Consider the following 18,526-nt stretch of genomic DNA (forward strand, 5'->3'; position numbering starts at 1 on the left):
TACTGCTCATAGTACCATGTCGGCATCACCACCGCACGTTAATGCCCCTCCTCCACAAAACGCACAAGTTTCTACACCTATTGACCCCGTAGAAGCGGCGATATCCACAGCGGACCAACTCCTTCTCGACACAAATGCACTACTGTCAAAATTAGGCTTCGGAGACCGCGCGTTCGCCAACGCCGCCGACCTCGTGGCTAGCGTGTCATCCATGAGCGTTGCACTATACGAAAAGCTCTTTCAGTTCCGCCTCCGCGACGTGGAGCGCGTACCGCGGACTCGACAAGATTATGAGCACAATGCGCAACTCGTTACGGACGCGCTACGGAGCGCTCTATTGGATCAGGTCAATGATGACGACGCGGCTGATACATTAACAGGAGTAAATCTCTGTGCTGGAGACTTGGGCAGCATCCGTCGACTGCTGACGATGCTGGAGCAGGTTTATTTGCTGCTGTTTGAGGAGAGTCAGGAGGTCGGGGAGAAGCTCAGAGACGTGAGTTTCGCCAGTCTCGGGATGGCTGCAACGGAAGTACATGCGACAATGACGAAACGGCGTGTGCCACCGAAATTTGCTAAGAAGCAGAGAAAGGAGAGCACACCGAAGAGCGACCCCGGGACAAGGTCGAGACCGAAGCGGAAGAAGGAGATCGGGACGAGGAGTATGTCGCAGTCCAGAGGGAGTCAGAAGCAAGAAGAAGTTCGTATTGGACGTGCTGTTAATGCTGAGGAGCTAAGGAGAACGTCAGTGGGTGGGAAGAGCAGAGCAGATGCGATCGCGGAGAATAACAAGAAGCGGTCTCGACTGTTGGAGAAATCGCTTAAGGCGAGTAGCAGTAGCAGGGTGGCGGAACCGACTAATAGAGGGGTACGCGGTGGATCTCGAGTTGCAGCGAAGACGGCGAGTGGACGAAAGCAGCAAAAAGTCAACGAGGATCTGATAGAAACGAAGCCGTACGGACGCTTTGTCGCAGCTGGCGGTTCCAGTCCGGACGAAGATAAACTTCAAGAAAACGAAAACAAGAACAAGTCGTCTGATAAACAGGGTGCCTTCTTTGAAGGGGTGTCCTCAGTGCAACACAACAGCGACGAGAGCATGCACTTCATGGACGATGAAGGAGTTTTCGCACAAAACTTTTCCTCAATTAGCATCGAAGAGGAATCTGAGGAAAGCGATCAAGCTGCTGCCGAACCAAATGAGGATGGTGAAAATACTCAGCCAAACGAGAACACGAAGCCTTCGACTCCACGAAAGAGCGCTAACCACCAGGAAGCCGAAGAAGACGACGAACTGACGACCAGCCCAGTGAAGAAAAAAGTCGCGCGAAACGAGCCTCATGCTCCTGAACGGCCGTCCACTTCTCGACCACGACGTGACCCATCCAAGTCGCTTTACCCGTTGCTACCGAAGACAAGACATCATGCAGCCACATCAAAAGCTCAAGCACAATTCTTGCGCTACAAACTGTCATTGAAGAACCATCTACAAGACTTGCGTCAGCGAGAAGCTTCTCAACGCCAGCACTTGGAACGAGCATTCAAGTCCGGTGAACACATGGCCAACGTCGACAAGATCCGATCTCGTCGCTTCGAGCAAGACGTGCGTTTGCATCGTATCGCTATCGGACTGGAAGCCAAGAACGAAGAGGAGAAACAGCTACGTCAAGCGATGAGTCACTTGCTGGATCTGGAGAAGGAGAAACTTCGAGAAGAACATCGAATGACGACGTCCATGCTCAAGCAGATTCAGAAGGAACACGCCGAACGAGAACAAGCAATGGAGAATTTCTACTCGAATCAGATCCAACTTGTCAAGGAGCAGACTCGTCGTGAAGCTAAGGAGCGTGAAGTCGTGGAAAAAGCCCAGCGATCAGTGTCCGAGAAGATGATGCGTGAACTGCGTCATGATCGAGAGAACCAACTAACAGCTTTACTGCAAGAGAAACAACATTTGGAAGAGACGCGGAGATTCCGCCACGCTTCTCAACTGACGCAATTGTTGGAGAAGACCGAAGAACGGTCGGTGAAGAGGACAGATGCATTCTACACTGCGGCCATGAAGGCACGTGAACGACACAGCGTCAAGAAGCACAAGACTCAACGACGCACAAGTCTCGACCCGTACCGTGATGGTGCGACGCATCTAAGGAAATCTACAACAAGGTTCTCGTCAAGTACCGTAAGATAATGTCAATTTTACAGTTAAATTTTTTTCGCAAGTTTGTTAGGTTGATATTTACAACATGTACTTGCGTGAGCCTGCCAGCAGGTCTGCAGCATGGATGACACCTTGTAACTTTCCTCGATGTGTGACGAATAACTGCGGAGCTTTGTGTACCGAGATGAGTAGCACCACTTGACTGGCGGAAGTGTCTCGAGGCGCGTGAAAATGTTCTTCTTCCAGACTCAAGAGTTCGAGATGCACCAAGTCCACGTCCTCGGACTCTTCAGTCGCTGGATTGGACAGCACGACAGCCTGTTCCGGCATGATTCCAGCCACAGAAACACGACGGTCGGTGACTCTGCCGCTACGAAGACTGAGCTCCCACAATACCACCAGAGACTCGAGTTCTTCTCGAGTGGCAACCCCCAACAACACCATCGTCTTGGTGTCATCCACCACTGGAAACAGCCGAACGATCTTGTCTTTCTTGGCGCGACTAGTGACTTGTAGCAAGTGCTTGATCGAGTTCAGTGTTTGATGTCGAAGAAGATAGTAAGGAGGCATGTCCCGCATGAGATCTCCAGCTGTGAGGGAGTAGGAAATCTGCTTGGTCAGGTCTGGCCATTGAGGCAAATTCTTCTGCCGAGCCATCGTCTCGTACATGTCGAGCGAGAAGACGCGCGTCACAGCGCGTCCCACAATCACACAGAGCAGTACAGGGATCATGTAGCTCAGCTGGCCTGTGAGTTCGAACACGATCACTGCGATGCTGATGGTCCCCGTCACCCCTGCCGTGAAGCTAGCAGCTCCAACGACAGCGTAGCCTCCAATAGACAGCTCTCCTTCACTCAGAATAACGACCATCTCGCCAAATAAACGACCGAGTGCAGCACCGATCGCGAACACGGGCGTAACAATCCCACTGGGAACGAACACCGTGGCGCTGATAGCCAAGGCCCAGAACCGCACAACCACGTACGTAACGAGGTTCAAATGGAGCGACGGAGACGTCCAGGAGCTGCCGAAGTCGACCGACAAGTGCGTCGCCGTGGCCACTTCATCCGCCGCTAACGTCTTGGTAGAGAACATATCATCGATAGCTTGACGTTGCGTGAGTTGCATAAAGCTGCCGACTGGATACTCCACCAGAGAGAATAGAAACGCCACGAGAGCTGCGTAGATAAGGGGCGATACACCGGGGAATCGGCCACAAGTGGGCAGTACGTATTGATCCTCAAACTTCTTCTTCATATCCAGAGTCATGCGGTATGACCGGACCAGTAGCGCAGCGAGTAGTCCACAGATGACGGCCAATAACAAGAAGAAGGCGATCTCGAACGTCTCGTACGGTAGTGGGTCGAAAGAAGTGGTGAATAGCGATCCATACGAGCCAGCTAGGAGACTATTAAGTCCACGGAAGACCACGACGCCCACGACGGACGAGAAGAAGGCGCGCCAGTAGTTGGACGTCACGTAGTAGGACGTGGTGACCTCGATACTGAACAACACGCCGCCCACTGGAGCTCCGAACGTTGCTGTCACGCCCACAGCACATGCTGCTGCCAGCATGTGGTGTGTCAGGTCCTTGGACTTCCGAATCTGCTCAAAAAGTGGCAATTGCAGCAGCTGACGAGCGATAATCGAGCTCAAGTGCACGAACGGACCTTCTTTTCCAATAGTGAGGCCACTTCCCAGTGCTAGTATCAAGGCAGCGCACTTGGCGACCAACGCGCGTCCTGTGAGGTAGTTGGGGAACGGAAAACCTCCCAAGATGCTCCTCATCTCGGGAATCCCGGAGCCCGCAGCTTCAGGACAGACGAGGACCGTGCAGCCCACGCCCAGCAGCAGAATGAGCACGCGGAAGAGGATATAGAAGATATAACCTAGAGACCACGTGTCTCCGAACGCTATGAAGTTCGAATGGAGCTTTGTGACGACCAACACTCCTGCATCGACACTCCAAGCTGTTACGGAGGCTAACGTGCCCAGTAGCAGTAGAAACACCCACGAACTCTGTAGAAATGACGTCATCTGCTCACGCTCGAGTAGAGAACGAGCCAATGGGATGGAAGCGGCCTCCATGGCTGAAGAGGGGCTTGAAGCGCCGCTGATGAAGCTTGGGACGCCTCGAGCTTCACCTTGCCACTCGTCGTCGCTGTCGTCGTCCTCCAGCAGCTGGAGCGGTCGGTACCGTCCGTGGAGCGGCATTTGCCTTGATCCCGACTGCTTCATAGCCGACTTAGCTTGGTGCAGAGCAGCGGATGGGGACCAACTTTTGGCCCATGACGCTGCAGCGCTCGGCGTATTGGCGTCGGGATCGTCGACGCCCGAGGCGGACGGCGACGGGATGGTGACGCGGGACGCGGCGCTCTCGCTGGATGACACGACCTGCACTGACACGGACGGAGATGCGGATGATGCAGGCGCAGAAGAGGAGCCATCGCTAGCGACGTGGGGCGAGGACATGACAGCCGCACGACTACCGAGTTGATTTGTGCAGAAACGTTTCTAAGCCACGATTGAAATGGGTAATTTGACATTTGACAAGAGAAGAAAATATTCAATTATAAATGACAAAATCCGTATTTAGCGGAGGTGACAGTTTTAGAGTAAACCGGAAAACCAGTTTATATCAATTGCAAGAAACCAAGAAGTGTCGTATTCGGTTGGGAGACAAGCAAGAGAGTATTGCATTAATTGAGTTAATGAAATGCAAGCATTAAAACACAGTTTTCTTTTTTCATTCTTCTTCTGCTGAAGAGCAAACAGAAGGTGTATGCGAATAGCGAATTTGAAGTAGTACTTGCACTCATATGTCATCGTAGTGACGTCAACGCTGCTCCAGCCACCAACCTGCTGTCCGTCCGTCTCCATGCGAGCATAATTGGTACCCATCTGGGCTGAGACAGGAAGGACTTTTCGACTGCGCCCCAGCTCAGGTAGGTAAGCGTGAGAGCAGTCGTGTGACAGCACACGGACCACATTCGGGTTTTTAAACCAGAAAATAGCAGTACTCGACCGGCTGGGAGGCAAGTCAATAAGTAGATCGCGGCGCCGGAAATCTTTCACTCGAATTTTAGCTGCTCTGTAGGCTCGGGTAAGCCTAGAGCATCTTACAAGTGATGGACTGATGCTGACAGCAGTCCGCTAGCAGCTGGAACAATGTTCCGATCTTATACTTCGTTCGTAGAGTGTAGTCAAGTTTGATCAGCCGATTGAGCTGCTCCACCGGTTTGTTCGTGGTGGCGTACCCACTCGGTGTACGACAACGCTGACATCATCAGAATGCGCTCTTCACCCATGTGCAGTTAAATTACTCCTGAAACTAAATCAACGGCTCTTTACGTAACTATTCCGTCAGTGCTTGCGTCACTCGTTAGTCATAACCAGCTGAGGTTGCCGCAAAGTGAAGGTCGTAAATACCCTCCATCACCTGCTCGCATAAGCCATCAGAATCACCCTTGGGTCTCTCTTGAACCTCAGCCATTCCGTGGTAAAAGAACATCAGGTACACAAACTCAGAATCTACACCAAAACCCGTCACCACTGCGTTTCGTTGAGCAGCTTCGGCATCTGCCATGGCGAAGTTGACGACAATTTGCCGACCGGGCACCGACGCAAATATTGTGCGTAGCTCCGTTAGCGTTAGCACGTAGACGTCTTCCCAGCGTAAAGACGTAATAAATTAAGTCACAAGCTGAAACGATTGACACTTGTCCGAGATCCCACACGCGACGACAGGATACCCGACCAGGTTCAACTTGAATGTGGCGTCCATGTAAAAACAAATTAATCCGGGTCTCGAGGTGCAGTAAGCAGGAGCGTTTGGTTGCCAGCCATACCAAAAAGAGCTTTTCGTCAGAGACATTTACCACGTCTGGCTTACCGCGTGAGTCACGCTTCCATCCGAAAAAAATGGGTTCGTGTCCAAGACGGTCGGACCACAAGCCAACCGATCGATTTAGCGCAGTATTGCGTCATGGTCGTCATTGTGGTGCCGATTTTGCTTCGAATAGCTGCTGACGAGCCATTGCACCTGGGGCAGATGCATTTTCGCTCCGTCAATCCAAACCGACGAGGCATGCTATTGCGAATCCGAATGGGCTTCAGCCCTTGGTTGCCATTGTCATGGCCGTAATCCTTAGTCGGGGCGTCAGTTTTGCTCACTAGCGTCTCATGAGCATAAGTCTCAATGGCCACCACGCGGATAAGACTTTGACACGTGAGCACCTCCCCCTTTCATGGACATGTGTCATATGGCGTCGCTTCCTTGCATGTTACTAATGAGCACCTCAGCAGTTGGCGCCGCATCTTGTGGGGCTTGGTCAAAGCATACACGACGCATGGAACCAGCCGGCTCTTGGTGTGTTGAACACCTTCATGTCTTCTATGAGCAGCTGGGGGTCCTCACGAGCCATAACGCTACACACAGTCTTCTACTTGGTCGTCGAGGGTATCTCTAGTCTGGGAGAAAGAGAGTATTAGAGCTCAGCGGTTTTTAGAATGACATAGGATTGGTGTTGTCAAAATCACATAATGTGTGTTCTTGATATTTAAAAAAGCCGGTGATTGGCTTATTAGCTGCTAAAACGATGATCATGTTTTGCCAAGATTGAGTGGTGTGCAGATCGTGTAGTGTGATGTGTGTGCGCCTCGCATGTTGAATGTGTTATCACATTTTCTGTGTGTCAAACCTTCGTTTTGTGTGATTGCATGCGTGCCCCACCATTATTGATCGAATATTCTATAAACAGAAAGCAGAAATTCTTTAAGTTTTTCTTTTTCAAACAAATAAAAACTAAACTGAATTTATGATTTTTACCATCGTAAATAAAGTAACGCTAGTTCTGGTAATTTATTTTGCTTTTAATTCATCTTTAAAAGCAAAAACATTTTTTTTAAAAAGGAAGTAAAATGGGCTTTGGATTTAGTTAATTTCAGATATTTTAGTATTTTATCTGGATATCTCTCGATTCAAAGGCACGTCACGTGCGACTGGAGCTGTCAGGACTCCTTTGCGCTGGTACTGCTCGACGAAGCTTATGAGATCTGGATACAAGATCGTTTTCTCCGTCACCTCTGCTGGTGGAACAGTCGAGTACGAGCCATTCTCTAAGTGGTGGATCAAATTGTGACGGAACTTGGGCGCACCAGTTGCGTCATCCAGCGCAGCAACGAACGAAGCGCAGTATGTGCGTTGTCGTGCCGTGTAGCGGATGAGAAAACTGCCAACTCGATGAGGTTGACGTCGTGCCAGAAGCTCCTGCGCTTTCTCACGAGAGATGTCTCCATGGAAAAAGCTCTGCAAACCCTCAGCACGAACGTGCAAAAGCCGACGCGCTAGCTGAAACTTTTCATCTGCTGCAAACGCCGCAACGAGCCGCATGCAGTCCTCTCCAGTAGCTTGCTATATATTTTAAATTGACGCAGTGTGAGTTCTCGTAAGTAAAATAAAAATAAAATACCCAAATTATCTTACCATCAAGTGGTTGCAGGCATTGCGTACAATGTAAATCTTCGCCTTAAGTTTTTCATCGCCCGTAGCTTCCAGTTCATAGCTGCCAACAGCAATGGCACAAGTTAGCAGGCAGATTGGTAAAATAAGTCGCGTAAAATACCGTACTTGAGGTTGACAAACTCGGAAACATTGCTGCGAGTGAGTGTCTGGTGCTCTCGTGCCGCCCAGCGACCAAGCCGCTCGTGTCCGGATGCCACATCGACAAAGAAGACGCCAGAGCTGTTGCTGTCACGTACCCAATCCAAGACGGACGAGTGAAATGGTCGCAGTAGCTGCGCTTCCGGGTCATGTCCGGCTTCTATCGAGAAGAGAGAACCAAGCATAGCAGCTGCATCTCTCTGTTCGTACACGTCCCATTCCAATACTCGAGCAAGTGTTGCTAAAGGGAGGGGCTCGTACGCTGCACAACAAACCTCCAGTACGGGTCGTATACGGTGCTTATACACGTCATGATCAGCGAAATGACTCGCGAAGAATTGATGTAGATAGGCTCCCATACCCACCGGTAGCTCGGCCAACTCGTGAAGACGCAAACGTCCTTCACTGATGGCTTGAACGACGTTAACGGCGTACAAAAAGAGTCCTTCGGAGCGTCGAGCAATTAACTCGACGACTTGCTCCATCCCGAACTCACCAGTGTCGGACCCCGAGCCAATTTGAGCCGAAGCCTGTTCGAAATCCACGTCACTCAAGTTCAGTTTTGAGAGGGACGAGCTGATAAATCGACGGATATCTTGGTCGTTTTGCAGCTTGAATTGCTCGATAATCACGTCAGGAGGGTCGAAGGCGTGGAGTTTGGAGAGCACGGGGGGCTCTTCTCGACTCAGCAAGACAATACGCACCCATTCCGGTAAGCGTGACACGAGCATTGGTAGCATTGACACGAGACACTCTTCGTCTTTACTTTCTCTCCATGATCCCCCATTTACAGGCGTACAGGAAGCCGGTAGTAGCCACTCGACGCCATCAATCAGCAGGACCAGCGACTTGTACTTCGATGGTCTCGCAATGGCATTTAGAGGACCAATCAGCAAATGCGTCACGAGTTCCACGAACGAAGCAACCGGGACCATCTCTTCCAATGGCTCGTGAGACTGCAAATAGTGCGCGTACTCGGGTAGCTGCGTGGTGAGTTGATAAGCGAGCGAGAGAACACATCGTCGAGCATTGTGTGTCTGCTCATCTTCTTGTGTGGCGAAGTGGAACGCCGCAATTTCGGGACAAGCCTGCACCATACACGCCGCCACGGACGATTTCCCCGAACCGATCTGACCGATAACCCAGAAAACTCGCTGGTTACTGAGCTCACGAGTTGAAGCCGCAGAGCCTTGAACCCATCGTTGGAAGAGCTGAAAGAGCCATTCTCTGCCCACAAAAGTCTCCGTGAGGTGGCTGATCTGACGCTGGAAGCTGAAGGGCGACAGCAGCGAGAAGAGTCGAGTCTGCTGACCTTCATGGTCCAGCGTCCCTTCCAAAGCTGATACTAGTTGCTCCCTGCGACTCTCGTATCGAACTCGATTGAGACTTGCAAACCCATCGCCACTGTATACAAGACAGTCAGTCATGTCGAGCCATTGGATTCGACAGATAGAGAGCGGAATCTCGCACGAGCGGACGAGTAGAGGCACAAAGCCCAGTCCTGCGCTCATAGCTGCAGACACGTCGTTCAGACTGACACCATGCGGACGCCCCACACTCTCTGCTGTCAACAAGAGGATCAGTTTGCCATCTCTCTCGGCCGACGCCCATTGCAGAGCATCTTCTCGAGAGTTGAGTCCAGAACTTGCGTCTTCCATTGTTATCACCGATGAGACAGGGAACACTGCGTAGCCAGAGTCGGTAAGATCTTGGTATATACGCAGAGCAAGCACGTAGCAACTCTCGTCGTAGCTCAGCACATAGCGCGTTGATCGACACGACACAGCTCCGTTTTCCTCTTCTTTAACTTCCGTTCGGGTAGTCAACGAGGCTTCAAGTGCGGCTGCTTCGTTGCTATCAACTGAAGATAGAGCGTTGGTGACCACATTACCGTCGTCTTCTGGGGGTACATCGAGGCTGGCGGACCGTCCGCGTGTTGGAGACAACGACAGTAATCGCCGTACACTGCTACTCCGTGGCGTGTCCAGATGAGGGTCATCGAACCCTGGGAAGAGACGTAAATTCGCCAACCCTGTGACTGCAGGAACGCCGTAGCTTGTAATGGACTCAAACTGTAACAACACAGCGTCAGTCGTTGTATTCAGCTTCAACTCAACACGATGTAGCGCTGATTCAGTCGTCGCACCAGTTCTAGGACGGTATACAACCGCTCCGCCTTGTCCAGGAAGGTGGACGTTTCTAAGCAGCTTTTCATGCGATCTTGCCACGCCTGACTGTCCTTTGCATGCTCCACATCCTCGGGGACGCAGTCGCGCATATCGAAGAATGGCAACATGGCGATACTCGGCGGTGGAGCGCTCTCGGCAACCATAACAGGAAAGATATTAAGTCTCAAAGACGCAGCCCTGGCCACTTCATTGAGACAATAGCCGTCTGGCCGTCGTAGAGCGTGAGGCGTCATGATCAGCAGCACTCGACCGTCTGCACCTGCATCTCGCACCCAGGACAAGCCGCCTGCAATACCTTCCTCCCAGTCGATACCAGCCGACAGCTTTTCAATGTCCAGCCACACCACGTGACCGCGTCGTTGCACTACATGGCAGCAATGGACGTAAGCTTCCAGTTTACTGTGTGCTGCAAATGATGCGTTTTATTCGTACATGCTGCTTTCAAGTGGAACGCAAGAGCTTGGAACCTGTCGTGCCCATCTGACGCACAGCAAGAGGATTAATTTTGATGAGTTTAAGCTCATACGTAGCGTGCCGAGTGTCGTTTACAGGAGAGGAAAATCTTGAGGCGTGCACTGGGTGTGTATTGAAGAGTGTGGGCGACAGTGTTCGCTGGTGGATAGCCGTCGTGGTCCCCTACATCGCCGTCATGACGAAATGTCGGGCCGCCGCTGTGCATCTTTTGAAATACTGCGATCTGATTGGTGAAAATCGCTTCAAAAACAGCCACAATTAGACCCTAAAAAAGTAATCTGGACAGGGTATGTGCTTACAGGGACCTATTGCTTAAATAAAGAAAACTAAGTGTTATAGTTTTGAAGAGAGCATAAATTTGTACAGGTAATTAAACAAGCGCAAAAATAAAACTGCATTTTTTTTCCTCTGTGAATCAACATTGTTGATGTAGAGTTGTTTACTTCCACAATGTCACTGTTGCTGGTTGCACCAAAAGCGCCAACCTTTCACATAAGTGCACAAACATGAAGCTATTGCACATCTTGGGGGAATGAGGTGCAATTGGTGTGCCCCACAATTGCCAATTTGCTTTTTTCTCTGCGTGACAACCACACAGTTCCACTCTGGTCCGCCTTGAGTCTCGCGATGTCCTTGGCGGGGGCTTCAGCCGCTCTGTTGTTGCTACTGTTGATGGCGTTAACGGTCCCGTCATGCTCCACTTGGCTCGCGCAGGAGATTTTTGCCACCGACAATTGCACGAGTATGCCCGTCGTCGTGCGTCTCTCAGAGTCGACCAAGTGTTCGTTCCGCCAGTGCGCTCCCGTCGAAATCAACAATGCTACCAGATTCAGGAATTCCGAGTGTAGCATCACGAACCGGTTCGCGTACGCCCGAGAAAAATATGGGGAATACAACTACATCGTCGTAGAGGACTACGGATTTGCCGGGTGCGAAGATCTACGCTTGACAACGGTTCTACCGGTCTCGGGTGGCTGCTCGGAATCGCCAGTAAACGGGCAATATTCAATTGTCTCAGCTCTGTTTGCCAATGGGTCGGCGTTGGTAGCGTTGTATCCAGATGAAAACTGTGAGGGAGACACCTATATGAGTTTCATTTTGGACAGTGGTAACATTTCGAGCGGTGACTGCGTCCAAGATTACTACAAATTCTACACGAGCGATAGCGAGATGATTGAGGAAATCAGTAGCGGATCAGTCGATCCAGACGTGGAAAACAGGTCTAGCGATCAAGAACCAAGCTCACACCTGCAATTAGTAACCGTAGTAGGCATCGTTTTAGCTGCAGGTGTGATGGGGTTTATGACGGCTGTCTGCTGCTGGAAGCGACGAATGCCCCACGACAAGCAGAGTACTGAGGACCTTGATGATTTTGTGGACTGCGAGCGGTACACGTCTCTGCGAACCAGACAGAAGAGCGCAGCGTTCAGCACAGGTGGCACCAAGAGCTCGTACACAAAGGAAGGGATTAAAGAGCAGCATAGTATCAGCTACTTCTGGGACGACGACGAGATCGCTGCAGCACGAGTCGACCGTGACAAAATCGACTTTGAAGGGGTTATAAGCCATGGCGGATACGGACAGGTCATGTCGGGCTGGTTCAACGGTCAGCACGTCGCAGTCAAGATGCTGCTACCGGAGAACCGCAAGAGTATGAAGTATCTCAACTCATTTTTGGAGGAAGTGAAGCTCATGTCTATGCTAGAACACCCTCGCATTGTGCAGTTTGTTGGTGTGGCTTGGGACTCGCTGTCCGACATGTGTCTACTGACCGAGTTCATGGAGGGGGGCGACCTACGATCACTTTTAGCAGGTTATGAAGTTCAGAAGTACCCTGTCGGCTTCAACATGACCAAAGTGACCATCGCGCTTCATATTGCACACGCACTGACGTATCTGCACTCACTGGACCCGCCAGTGTTGCATCGCGACCTTAAGTCGAAGAACATTCTATTGAGCGCCACACTGGACGCGCGGCTATCCGACTTTGGCGAATCTCGAGAAAATATCGACGAAACTATGACTGCAGGAGTGGGAACGTCGCGCTGGATGGCCCCGGAAGTGATGATGGGGGAGAGATACGACGACAAGGCCGACGTGTTCTCCATGGGCGTGGTGCTGTCCGAGCTGGATCTCCACGCTTTGCCCTATTCGCACGCCGTGGAGGATAACAACCCAGGTCGCAAGATTCCTAGCACAGCGATTGTGCATTTGGTGGCGATGGGGAAGCTCCAGGTTCAGTTCTCTAGTGTCGGACCGATGGCTGATCTGGGTTTGTCCTGCGTTGCAGTGAACCCTGACGATCGGCCGACCGCAGCTGAAGTGCTTTACAAGCTGCATACTGTTTTGACAACCGAGTATGATAGGGGTAGTTGGGATGAATAGTGTAAGGGTAACAGTGGATAACGTATTGAGTTGGGAGTTCATGTATACTGTAATCGAAGCCCTCTTTGCTTCAAGCACTCGTCATGTGTCACCAGCCTTCGGTCCACCTTGAAGGGCAGCAAAAATGAAGTCAAAGTCTCGCTCTTTTCAAGCGCAGGCTTGACAAAAGCACACCGAGATACTATCTCAGATAGGTCATTGTGGCGGTGACACCACCGTGGTATTCATCAATCTGCTACATGTACTCTGTTCGCTACGAAAGAGTCGATTTTCGCGCCTTGCTCCGTACGGCTTCCCGCTGTGTCGGTGCTGTCCGGCTTTTGATGATCGATCGCCCGTGCCAAACGCCTGCCTCAATCCACCGAGATTTTCGCCACGATGGGGAAGCCGCGTCTTCCATCTGTCTCCCAATCGCCGGGATCTGGAAGGAGGGCGCGGCCTCGTCGCTCGACGCTCATTCTACGATCACCGTCTTTTAGGCAAACTTCCGTTCCTCATGTCTTGGGTCAGGGCGGTGGCGGTGGCCCCGCTGCTCCTGGCGCCCTCCCTCGCGACGAATTGGTCCGCGAGGGAGCTCTACTCAGGAAGCCACTGCGCAGGGACACCAAACGTGCTCAAGATGATCGAAACAGATACCTGCGACCCGCAAGCCTGTATGCCACACGATCTCGGGGGCTACACACTGTTCGTGGCCGCATCATGTAACGTTACGGACCGGTTCAAGTACACAGGGGAGCGATTCCTAGGTTTCGACTACGTCATGATGGAGGAGTACGACGGTGTCGGGTGCGCACATTTGGTCCAAACTACCGTCTATCCAGCGTCGGAAACGTGCGAGAAATCCTCTGCACTAGCCAACACGTCCGACATCGTCAGTCTCTTTTCGAACGGTTCAGCGGTTGTCCTCCTCTTCGACGACGGAGACTGCGGTGGCTCCCCCTCACTAGCGTTTGAACTGGACAGAGAGGAAATCTTGAATGGCGAGTGTGTTCAAGACCACTACAGGTTCTACACAGGCACGGCGTCCAGCAGAACTGCCTCTAGTAGTTCAGCGTTCTCATACGAAAACAGCCAAGCCAAATGGACCTTCAGTGAGGACTCAGATGGTCTCGGTTGGGGTCCCATCACGGCCATCGTGGTCGGCTCGGTTGCTTGTGTCGCGTTCCTAGCTTTCGCCACCTTCAAGTACGTTCGACGTCGTTACGATGATAACCTTTCGAAGGATTCAGGTATCGCTGCTCTGGCTGCAAGTTACGCCGGCTACCCGACACCAGAGAGCGCTCTGAACGCGATCACACTAGGCTCCGAAGCGTCGTACTCACAGGGAAGTATTGAAGACGAAGCCAAGCCGCGAAGTCGACGCAACTTGAGCGGTATCAGTGGCTTGTGGGAGGATGAGATCATCATCACAGCTCGCGTCCCACGAGAGAAGGTTATAGTACAAGATCTTATCAGCCGAGGAGGCTACGGGGAAGTCTACTCGGGTATGTTTAACGACGAACCCGTCGCTATCAAGATGCTGCTGCCAGAAATGCGCAAGAGTATCAGCCACTTGAACGCCTTCCTGGCGGAGGTGAAGCTCATGGCCTCATTGAATCACGAACGCATCGTTCAATTCGTTGGCGTAGCGTGGGATTCACTCACGGACCTCTGTGTCCTCTCGGAGTTCATGGAAGGTGGCGACCTCCGCACGCTTCTCAAGAACTGCGAGGAGCACAAGACGCCTCGAGGGTTCGACCGGAGCAAAGCTACCATCGCGCTTCACGTTGCACATGCACTGACTTATCTCCACTCGTTGTCACCGCCAGTTCTTCATCGCGACCTCAAGTCCAAGAACATTTTATTGACTTCCCAACTGGATGCGAAGCTCACGGACTTTGGCGTCTCGCGTGAGAGATCCGACCACACTATGACTGGCGGTGTCGGATCTTCGCGCTGGATGGCGCCGGAGGTGATGATGGGAGAACGGTACGACGACAAGGCCGACATGTTCTCGTTCGGTGTGGTACTGGCTGAACTGGACCAGCACCTGTTACCGTATGCTAATGCCAAGGAGAACAGCGACTCTGGTCGAGCGATGCCCGACTTGGCTATCCTGCAAATGGTCGCTACTGGCAAACTCCGCATCGAGTTTTCGTCGGCAGCTCCCAAGGCGATCAAGGAACTCGGCATGGCCTGCGTGTCCATTGACCCCAAGAACCGACCCACAGCATCAGAGGCGCTGTACAAACTCCACACCATCTTAGCTCGCGGACTTTAGAGACAACCCCCGTCCGGTAAAATATAAAGAGCATCATGCTCAAATTTTAGACGCACTATCCGCTTGCGTGCATTACGTATTTTCACAAATACTTGGGCTGTCCAACATGTCCAAAACATTCCATAAACTTTTAAATGATGGGAAATCCAGCCCTACCGTTTTACTTGGAAAGATAAAACCATTTTTTATGCATACATGTATTAAAATCGCTTTAGACTTTTCAAAGGAAAGGTAAAACTTAAGCGCGTAACTTTTCAAGTCAAAGTAATGGACCAAAAAAATTGCACGCAGCTTTCATTTACTGCTGCGATGCGTGTGCGATGCGGTCTCGCGTGGATTTATCGACGAGTAGAGTGAGAGTCTTATCGCCAACCCACACTGGAAGTGCAGTGGGAAGTTGGCGGTTCTTCGCCGCATCGCGTTCAGCTTCCGGTAGAATCATCAGCATGGGACCGACACCGGAGTGGTCTCGCACAGCTCCAGCCGACTCTTGTAGTAGTTCGCTAAAGCGCTCGAGACCGACCGCAACTTGCTTGGTGTCGTTCCCTGGTGCCGTCACAATTGCGATGAGATCTTCAATAATAGCAGACGCTTTTCTCTTCGTGATGTAAGGTAACATTTGCTCAAGACCATCCTCCGTGAGTCGGAACCATAGACGCTTGCCTACTGCCTGCACTCGAGCGAAAACTCTCAAGCCAGTGTCCAGAATCTAAATACTTCACGTCAGTACCACAAGCAACTAATCAGTATAGGAAGAATGTACGTACGTGTGGCTGTTCCCCCGCGAGAATCGCTCCACGAATGCTGGAGCTCACCACACAAACAGAAGATGTGCCTTCGGATCGAGAGTACAGGTTTTCCTAGTAAACAGAGCGTCAATATAGTAGCTATCAATCGTCATACATCTCCAGTGAGCTTACATAAGGAAAGTCGTCTGCAATGCCGTAGAACTCTTTGATCTGCTCCCAATGATCAGCTCGTAACATCGTGTAACTTTGCTTCGTCACTTTCTTTAATGTGTTCTTGTTCGATTCAGATGGAACCACACCTTGTTCAGCGAGTTTCTGAGCTCTACGCGATGCTTTACGTTCCCCACTGGCAGTGGCAGCAACCTCGTAGCTGCTAAGACCACATTGATAATGTCCAGGTAACTTAGTCCCCTTTACTTTTCGCAGAACTGCTACGAAAAAGCCGCCAGTGTTCTGGTCCGTTGGAAAGAGTCTCAAACATCGCGGAAGAATTTTTTGGATCTCTTCATCAGCAGGTGGAAACATGGACCGAAGGATTCGAGAGCCTTGTAGGAAGTCAGGTACGCTCTCATATTGGTCAAACCACTGCAACGGGGCTCGAGCCTCGCCCTTAGCTGTACGCGCTTGCCAAGCCACACTCCAATACGTCACACCGGGACGTGTGATCAGCCCAGAAAGCTTCTCAGAGCAGTCCACAAGCTCCAACGCGCCGTCTGCACGTCGTAGCAACTCAGCGACTACAGCCTCGTTCTCCACAGGATTCAACGAACACGTCGAGTACGTCATGATCGAGTCGCCATCATCGCGTAGTAGCGCAGCAGCTCGCAAGCCAAGATCAATCTGGATCGGATGCAACGTGAGGGCGCTGCCAGGAGCCCAGCGTCCCCATAAGTTCCGGTTCTTGCGGATCGTGCCGTCACCACTACAAGGAACGTCACACAGTACGCGATCAAAGACGTTGGTGCGTTGTAATTCGACGTTAGAGTTGTAGAGTCCAGGAAACTTTTGACCTTCATGACAAGTGACGACGAAGTTATCGAGTCCCAGTCGTTGCAGTTGATGAACAAGAAGATACCCGCGCTTCTCATTGGCGTCATTGGCCACAACGAAGCCTTGAGTATTAATTGACACCTTGTCTGATATCAACGCCTCCATAATCTGCGTAGTCTTCGATCCAGGAGCAGCACACATGTCCAGTACGTGGTGATGCGGATGGACATCGAGCAGTAGCGCTGGAATCATGCTGACAGCTTCTTGACGACTGAGATTCCCCTCCGCTGTGTGATGCAGTAGAAACGCTCGGAAGTCCTGGATTGCGCTGCTCTCGCGTGCACCTTTGGTCAGTGCCGTCTTCCCGCAGTCGAGTTGCCATGCTCTACCGTGCTTGGCTGAATACCACGGCAGTTCTCTAGCATCACACAACGAATATGTTAGCATATCTACTGTCTATCATATCAAGCAACGTGCAAATTCACCTCGGTGGTGTTAACGGTTGTCCGTCGAGGTGTGGGGCACCCGCAAAGGCCTTCGGGAACTCATTGTTAAGGCGGTCGATGATACTGGAAGCTACCGGTGACATCGGGTTGACTCGAAAGCAGGCAGGAAGAGGAGCCTCCAGTGTAGCTCTTACATGCGCAGCTTCCTCAGGGAGAATAATTCCTTGACGCTAGCATTGTAAAGCAGTCAGGTCAAGTTCTTGTTACAGTGTATGCTACGTAGTATAAAAAGAGGTTGATTCAATTACCAAATAGTACTGCATGATCAGAGGCTGCTTAGTCGGCGTTTCAGCCGCATCTGAGCCTTGAGCTACAACATTCATACTACTACAATGTATGGACACACGACGGAGAGGACGCTGCCACGAGCACTGTGAAACCAGAGGAATCGACGAGCGCAACATGCACGTCTTACCAACTGACCTCGTCCACGCAAAATTTCAACCAATGACTGAACGATTACGAGGTATCTTGAACAAAGTATGCAAAAAAAACTTCCTACTGAGCTCACGCGGGGATGGCCTTGAGGAAGTGCAACGCGAAGCTGAGAAGCGTCAGGATCTTGACCAACTCGGCGCCGACGTAGAGGATGTGGTAGATCACCCTTGGACGATCTTGGATCTGGACCTGGTGTCTGATCTCGCCGAACTGCATCTTCTGGTTGAATGACATACTGTCTTCGTCCATCTCCTTGAGCGCTTCATACAAAGCAAACTCGGCCGTGAGCTGCAGCTTCGGGTAGAGCCACGCAGCCTGGACGGCCAGTAGCAGCGTGGCAAGGACGAGGCGCCACACAGCATCTCCCCCGTCAGACGCAACGAGGAAATGCAGCAGCCAGAGCCCCACGCAAAGCCCGATCTCCACCGAGTTGAGCGCCGCGAACATGGTACGACCCAAGTCCAATGCCAGGTGGCGTGGCATGAACGGAGCGCGGAACTTGACCCACGACTCGGTGCAGGAGATGGCGAGCACGAAGCCCAACCACACGAGCGAGAGGAGCGAGGCGGCCGCGCCCTTGGACAGCCAGTCAAACCTGGCAGCTGCGGTGAAGACCACGCCCACGCCAGCGTATGCGACGCTAAGTAGTACGCGCTTCTTGACGTCCATAACGAGGTACAGAAGGGCAAACGCGAAATGACACGGATGATATCTT

General features: G+C 51.6%; 7 protein-coding genes across 7 annotated transcripts; 3 read left to right on the plus strand and 4 right to left on the minus strand.

The window, feature by feature from the left end:
• Positions 1 to 16: 16 nt before the first annotated feature.
• PITG_17248 (uncharacterized protein) lies at positions 17 to 2,233 on the plus strand (the record flags this gene model as incomplete). Its single annotated transcript, XM_002896717.1, has 2 exons — positions 17 to 2,132; positions 2,229 to 2,233. The coding sequence occupies 2 exons, from the start codon at positions 17 to 19 to the stop codon at positions 2,231 to 2,233; spliced, it is 2,121 nt and encodes a 706-aa protein (XP_002896763.1).
• A 3-nt stretch (positions 2,234 to 2,236) lies between these two features.
• On the minus strand, positions 2,237 to 4,396 carry PITG_17249 (Chloride Channel (ClC) Family; the record flags this gene model as incomplete). The annotated part of the gene is made up of 1 exon (XM_002896718.1): positions 2,237 to 4,396. The coding sequence occupies one exon, from the start codon at positions 4,394 to 4,396 to the stop codon at positions 2,237 to 2,239; it is 2,160 nt and encodes a 719-aa protein (XP_002896764.1).
• A 2,722-nt stretch (positions 4,397 to 7,118) lies between these two features.
• Positions 7,119 to 10,688, minus strand: PITG_17250 (uncharacterized protein; the record flags this gene model as incomplete). Its single annotated transcript, XM_002896719.1, has 7 exons — positions 7,119 to 7,571; positions 7,644 to 7,722; positions 7,788 to 9,616; positions 9,731 to 9,925; positions 9,967 to 10,373; positions 10,442 to 10,489; positions 10,559 to 10,688. The coding sequence occupies 7 exons, from the start codon at positions 10,686 to 10,688 to the stop codon at positions 7,119 to 7,121; spliced, it is 3,141 nt and encodes a 1,046-aa protein (XP_002896765.1).
• A 398-nt stretch (positions 10,689 to 11,086) lies between these two features.
• On the plus strand, positions 11,087 to 13,202 carry PITG_17251 (protein kinase, putative; the record flags this gene model as incomplete). Its single annotated transcript, XM_002896720.1, has 1 exon — positions 11,087 to 13,202. One exon carries the CDS (start codon positions 11,111 to 11,113, stop codon positions 12,866 to 12,868), a length of 1,758 nt encoding a protein of 585 aa, XP_002896766.1.
• A 162-nt stretch (positions 13,203 to 13,364) lies between these two features.
• Positions 13,365 to 15,128, plus strand: PITG_17252 (protein kinase, putative; the record flags this gene model as incomplete). Its single annotated transcript, XM_002896721.1, has 1 exon — positions 13,365 to 15,128. One exon carries the CDS (start codon positions 13,365 to 13,367, stop codon positions 15,126 to 15,128), a length of 1,764 nt encoding a protein of 587 aa, XP_002896767.1.
• A 298-nt stretch (positions 15,129 to 15,426) lies between these two features.
• PITG_17253 (tRNA (cytosine-5-)-methyltransferase NSUN2-like protein) lies at positions 15,427 to 17,696 on the minus strand (the record flags this gene model as incomplete). Its single annotated transcript, XM_002896722.1, has 6 exons — positions 15,427 to 15,837; positions 15,896 to 15,988; positions 16,049 to 16,126; positions 16,172 to 17,285; positions 17,353 to 17,543; positions 17,622 to 17,696. 6 exons carry the CDS (start codon positions 17,694 to 17,696, stop codon positions 15,427 to 15,429), a joined length of 1,962 nt encoding a protein of 653 aa, XP_002896768.1.
• A 110-nt stretch (positions 17,697 to 17,806) lies between these two features.
• On the minus strand, positions 17,807 to 18,480 carry PITG_17254 (uncharacterized protein; the record flags this gene model as incomplete). The annotated part of the gene is made up of 1 exon (XM_002896723.1): positions 17,807 to 18,480. The coding sequence occupies one exon, from the start codon at positions 18,478 to 18,480 to the stop codon at positions 17,881 to 17,883; it is 600 nt and encodes a 199-aa protein (XP_002896769.1).
• Between the last annotated feature and the right edge of the window lie 46 nt (positions 18,481 to 18,526).

Source organism: Phytophthora infestans, genomic scaffold (assembly GCF_000142945.1).
Source record: "Phytophthora infestans T30-4 supercont1.53 genomic scaffold, whole genome shotgun sequence".
Classification (NCBI taxonomy): domain Eukaryota; phylum Oomycota; class Peronosporomycetes; order Peronosporales; family Peronosporaceae; genus Phytophthora; species Phytophthora infestans.